This window comes from Heliangelus exortis, chromosome 14 (genome assembly GCF_036169615.1).
Source record: "Heliangelus exortis chromosome 14, bHelExo1.hap1, whole genome shotgun sequence".
NCBI lineage: Eukaryota > Metazoa > Chordata > Aves > Apodiformes > Trochilidae > Heliangelus > Heliangelus exortis.
This window is the reverse complement of record NC_092435.1, coordinates 1,327,965-1,333,922: the sequence shown is the minus strand read 5'-3', so window position 1 is coordinate 1,333,922 and position 5,958 is coordinate 1,327,965. Positions and strand designations below refer to the sequence as shown.

The following is a 5,958-nucleotide window of genomic DNA, read 5'->3' as shown; positions in this document are numbered from 1 at the left end:
CCAGCAAGATTTTTCATTGAAAAATGGTGATTTAACAAATCTGCTCATTTCCAGGGAAGCTGTAGGAACAGTGACCAGTTTCCCACCTTCCAGTATTTCTGTTTTGTTTCCTGGCTTTCCCAAAAGGCTGCAAGGTGTTTATTGTCCCATCACAGAGGACCCTTTGTCCCCATGTCCCCCCACAGCATCATCTCAACACACACAGCTGGGTCCTGCTGCACCAGGGGATCTGGGATCCTGATTTTCAGCTACCTGCTGAGCTCTGCTCTGCTCCAGGAGAGAACTCAAGAGTCAGAACTCAAGAGTTTTGCTGCCCTTCATTTCTTAAGAAAAAAGATTGGCCTGAGGGCAGAGGCACCTGTCAGGAAAAGCAGGCAAAGAATCCATCCTGAGCCAAGTGATGAACTCAAAAATGACTCAGCCTGTGTGTCCTGGGTGTCAAACACAGCCCTGATCTGCTGGGGGGAGGCTGAGCCATCTGCAGGAGGACCCCAAAGGGTAGCACAGCCTCAGAGAAAAGTAATAATTAATTAATTACTTGTAATCAGTAATGCCAACGCTTTAACAAAGGAAAATTTTAGTAATTACAGCACTTCAAGTAGCATTTTACCTCTCCTGAAAACACCACTTCAGAATAAGAAGGGTGTAGCATTGAGTTATTAAAATGTCCTTTTGGAGAGGGAATCAGGCTGGGAGGAAACATCTTAATTGAGAGGATTGCACCAAAGGTGAGGGGGTTTTAAAGTGACTTCTTAAGTGTCTGTTCTGCTTTTACTGCACACCCAGCCCTTAGCAATGATTCCTCTGTTCTTCTGAGAAACAATGTCAAGAACTCTTCTCTCCCTTCTGGCACCCAGCAGCATCTCTGACACTACTGGCTGTCCCCAGAAATAACTTCTCATAGCCAGATAACTTCTGTGAATTCAGGTAAGAACAATATTCATCATTTTTTTGAAGTGTGCTGCTGCAGCCTGAGGGATTTAGGAGCCACTGGAACCCTTGGTGGTCCCTCTGGGTTCAGCCCTCACCACGGGGGATTCCTCAGATTCTCTCCCCCATTGTAGGGCTTCATCCTCATGCACCCCTGGTTCTTTCTGAGGGGGGGTGTGAGAGAAGCTGGGTTGTAGCAGCCCCCCAGAAATAGCTGCAGGCATGCAGGGAGGTGTGGCAGCTCAGCCCTGCTCTGTCCTGGGGATGCTCCTGCTGGGCTTGGTGCCACCAGCAGGACAAGGTCAGCTTGGTGCTCTCAGTCCTGGGTTGGAGGTATTTGAGGACATGGATCATGTCTTTAGTGTCCAGCTGCACAGCTCTTGGCTCAGCAGATCCCTGAGTAAGGTTCTAAGCACCCTTTTTGTTGATCAAATATTTGGGCTCTTCGGTGCCCGCAGCCACTCGTGAAATGTCACCCGCAGAGTGAATAAACTCAGGAGTGATCAGAGTGATCTGAGGGTTACCCACAGCCCAGAGTTATTGTGTTTCAGTGCCAAGGGGCTCCTGGACCCCCCCGAGCTCCTGGCTGAGCAGCACCAGGAGCTTTAAATCCCCAAACCCTGAGCCTTGGTCCTGCTCCCCACGGGAGCCTCTCCTTGTCGGGTGTCCCCGTGCACTGAGCACTACTTGGCTTTCAGTGCAGACCTGTGAGAGATGCTGAAAAAAATCTTGTAGTAGATGTAGACGTTGAGAATCCTCAAAAGAATCCCCAGGAGGTAACTGAGGGACCTGAGCAGGGAGATGGAGACGTGGAAGAGCAGGAGGAAAGGGCTGCTGGGGGGAGCCTGCAGGAGGAGGTCATCCACCTGGAACAGGACACACTCTGCAGCCACCAGGATCCAGAGGGTCCTGGCTGCCAGCCTGGCATTCCTGACCGTCCGGAGGTGCCGGGACTGGGTGGGATAGAAGGTGATCAGGAAAGCCTCCAAGGCCACACAGCTGAGCAGCAGGCAGCTGAGGTGTGTGTTGGCCGTGAGGAGGTTCTGCAGCAGGGGTGAGGAGGATGCTGGAGAGGAGCCCCTCGCCTCAAAGGTCCAGAGGAACAGCTGGGAAAGGAGGCTGATGACAACCAGGATGTCTGCTTTTGCCAGGCTGGAGATGAGGACCGTGGTGGACTTGGAGGAAACTTTGTCAGACTGCAGGGTGAGGAGGGTGTAGGAGCTGCCCAGCAGCCCCAGCAGAGTGCTGAGGGCATTGGAAGAGGACAGAACGAGGTACTGGATGTATTTAAGCACCAGGTATCTTCTCAGATCCTTCATGTGGTCTCTCTTCATGGAAATGAAGCCAGCGAGGGAAGAATAACTAGAGTACAGAGGGGGGAGGGTGATTAAATGTCAAATTAGTGGGAAGGCTCCCAGATAAATGATTCTGTAGCTGCCTTTGTGCAGACTCACACTGGTGTCCTCCCGTCACCACCAGTATGGTGACACGGGCTGGTTCCCCAGCCCCAGTGTGGGAAATCCCTCAGGCTGCATCAGTTATTAAATAAATTAATATAAAGCCAGGTGATAACAATTCATTGTGGTTAACACAGGATTCAGTGCAGACAACTGGAATGCCTCTGGGTAAACACTGGAAAACTTGAGGTCAGAACAGGGCTCCTTTCATGGGCAGGTTTTTATTCAGTTTGCCTTTGTGGGTCAGCTGAAGAATTTAGAGGCTGCTGTTTCAGTTTGGCTGGGAAGGGCTGGGGCCTCTGGTCCCACGTGTGGGTGCTGAGAGCATCCTGGGTGCCCTGGAGCTCCTCATGCCTGGGACCTTCCAGGAGTGGAGATTCCAAGGTCGCCCTATGGCTGCACCCAGCCCCAGCCATGGCACCACTAAAAAACATTTTTCCTAATGTTCTGATTTTCTACCTCCATTCCTTTGGGAGGAAACTAAAAGCCAGGGGCTATTTGAAGCCTCATTGCTGGAATTCACTGTGCTGGTTTCTCCCAGGGACTGGGAACAAAGCCTGGGACCAGCCTGGAGCTCCACTGGTGGGGTGGGATCCTTTTGGCAACAGCTGGGATTGTATTCCTTGGGTTTGGCAGAGCTGGAATTAGGTACAATTCCCCTTTTTCCAGTTTATTTCTTAGCTCAATGTCCAGCTGAATTTCCAGGTCAGTAATATTGCATCCCAAGGACCTGAGTCCAAACTAACCCCATGTGGGAGAACTCACCAACCCAGGCACAGACTCACTGGGTGAAATCATTGGTTTCCTGTGATCTCAGAAGCAAGCAAGAAGTTGATGTGAGCACCTTGCTGTGCTTCAAAGCTTTTCCAGGATGGTTACCCAACAGGTCTGGGTGGCTGCTTTAGTCCTGCCCTGTTTCATTCTTTTGATGAGATGATGGAAAAATGATAATTCTGAGTGATTCCTGTGTCTAAGCCAACATCTGTGAGAGTGGGATTCCCACTGCATGGTGAGACCCATTTTGTACCAGCTTGACTCATCTTTTTTTTTTTTTTTTTTGAGTATCTGAGCCAACTTGTCAGTGGAATCCTTGTGGAAGAGATAAGAAATAATTTGTCCAGTCCTTCATCTGAACCGTGACAGAATTTGTCTTACCTTGCTTCTCCACCCTGATTAACTGGAAAAATGATTCTGCATTTTCTGTTCTGACAAATTCTTTCTGAATTCAGTGGTCTGTGCCCTTCCTTTGCCACTGGTCCTGGTGCAGCCCCTTTCCCAGACCTTACAACTTCCCCAGGAGTGGTTTTGCTGGGGGAGGTGAGGGAGAGGAGGGTGAAACCCTGAGCATTGCTGTGCCCATGGGTTCCAATGCAGAGCATCCATGAAATGAAGCTCTGTTGGGACAAAACCATCTGAATTCCCAATGGGAAACCAAGCTGGGACACATCCAGTTGGCTGTTCTATACGTTGGGTTTGTTGTTGGTTTTTTTTTTTACTGCAGCCTATTCCTGTGTATATTTTTAGGTGTAATTCTGAGGAGACAGATTTTACTTAAAGGAAAGAAGACACCAGAATTTTTTCTTGTCCTCTTGGAGCATTTTAACTCTGAGTTAAAATCACTCTGGGCAGTGGGTCCCATCCTACACCCCAGGACTCAGTGCTGAGCCCACAGCCTCTTGGAATGGGAATGATTAGAGAAGGATGCTGAGGAGCTGGGAGAGCTGGAGGAGGTGCCCAGGAGCATCCAGTCAGGACACTGAGGAGCTCAGTGAGTTTTGCACCTCTTCCCTCCTTGAAAACTTCATCACTTCCCACAGCTCTGCTGGCACTTGACATAACCCAGGCTCTGGAAAGGAGCCCAGGTTTTGGGATGGAAGATTCCTGCCCATTTCTGTTAGGGATGTGTCACTGGTGCCCTTCTCCCAACCCCCCAGGAGCTGGGATCATTGCTGTGGCTCCCTCCACCCCTCTCACACCATGATTGAGGGGTGAAAAGGCTCCTCCAGAATGCAGCAGGACAGGGTTGGGTTTCCTCCTTCGCCGTGGGGAGTTTTAGATGTTTATCTCGGGTGGATAAACCAGAGGTTGTCCTGAGGTGGGGACACTTCTTGGTACCCCCTTAGGGATCTGGGTACAGTGGAGGAAAGCAGCTGGCACCCCTGGGAAGGGGCAGGGATCAGGAGAAGGGGCAGGGATGCAGAGGTTTCGTGGGGAAAAGGCATCCTGGATCTGACTCTTTGCTCCAAATCCTGTTTGGCTACACCTGGTGATTAGATGGGAGAAGTTTTCAGGTTCTTCACAGTCCTGAGAGAGCTCCCATGGCCACCAGCACAGTTTTGGTGTCAGCACACCCTCCCAAAGGTCATTTTGGGGGCAGGTGTAGCTTTTCCACACAAAGAATCATTGGCTGCAGCTCAGCTGAGTGCAGAGAGGGCAAGGAGAGGTCTGAAGCCAGAGGCTGCTCCTTGGTGGCTGCCAGCACAGCTCCTGGGCCAGCATCCTCCTCCCCAGCCAGCTGGGAAATCCTGCCAGCCCCAGAGGAGCTGAGGGATGGGAGGGATGGGGAATGGGTGCCCCCCACCCCCCAGCAGCCCCTTCCCTGGGCAGGGACACCCATGCAGGGCAGGTGGGGAGGGGAGAGGAGCTGCTCCCATCCTGCCAGAAAAGGTGGAGAAGGGAACCTGAGCCATTCCATCTGTTTAGTCCCAGCTTTCCAAGCAGCTCCTGGTGGGGTTTGTCCCAGGGCATCCCCAGGACAGGGACTTTTGTTTAGTCCTTGTTCAGATGAAACTTCAGTTCAAGCTGGGGGGAGGTTTCCTGAGCTAACACTTTGCTTTTTCTGTGATAAATTTTTTTCATCTCCCTAGAAATTGCTCTCCTGAGACCCTTGATAAATCCCAGCTAATAATAACTCCTTGTTTATCACTGGTTTGCCACTGGAGTCTGAGAGGTACACAAAAAAAAAAAATTTAAAAAAAAATATATCTACTCTTAAACAAATGCTTCCTTTTGAAATCCCTCCTGGAATTGTATCAAAGAATGTCCAGCAGAGGAGCCCAAATTCAAAACCCAGGTTTCCCCTGGCTATCCCGACCGCAGTGAAGGGCTGTGAGCTGCCACTCAGTTGAAAAGCAAAAACTTACGTTTGCTGGAAAAAACATCCAGGAACAGTTTTCTGCATCCCTGGGTCGTGTGGCTGTTGTGCAGCAGAGCTGGAATGGCTCCTTGCCCTTGGATTGCTTCCTGCTTTTATCTCAGCAGAATGAGGAGTTTTGTCCCACGTCAGAGCCCGGGCTCTGCTGACTGCATTTGTTTTGCCAGGCAACATCCCCAGGGCTGGTTTCACAAGGATTACTCACCTGGATCGTGGCAGCAATTCACTTCCAGCTGTCTGGAAAAACTGATGCCTTGCCTGGAAGCAGAGGAGTCCCAGACACTTCCCTAAAAACAGCCCCTGGGAGAGGGAGCAGATTACAGGGTGGGATCCTGCACCCGTCTGGGCTCGGGGAAGGGATCCAGGAGGAAAAGCAGGATTTTGTTCTGAGCACAGAACTCTGTCCTCTGGCACCAA

General features: G+C 50.8%; 1 protein-coding gene across 1 annotated transcript; it reads right to left on the bottom strand.

Moving 5' to 3' along the window:
* Positions 1-1,574: 1,574 nt before the first annotated feature.
* On the bottom strand, positions 1,575-5,737 carry LOC139802609 (lysophosphatidic acid receptor 6-like). The gene is made up of 2 exons (XM_071757919.1): positions 5,531-5,737; positions 1,575-2,292 (listed from the first exon to the last, which is right to left on the bottom strand). Exons 1-2 carry the CDS (start codon positions 5,713-5,715, stop codon positions 1,614-1,616), a joined length of 864 nt encoding a protein of 287 aa, XP_071614020.1. The 5' UTR covers positions 5,716-5,737; the 3' UTR covers positions 1,575-1,613.
* Between the last annotated feature and the right edge of the window lie 221 nt (positions 5,738-5,958).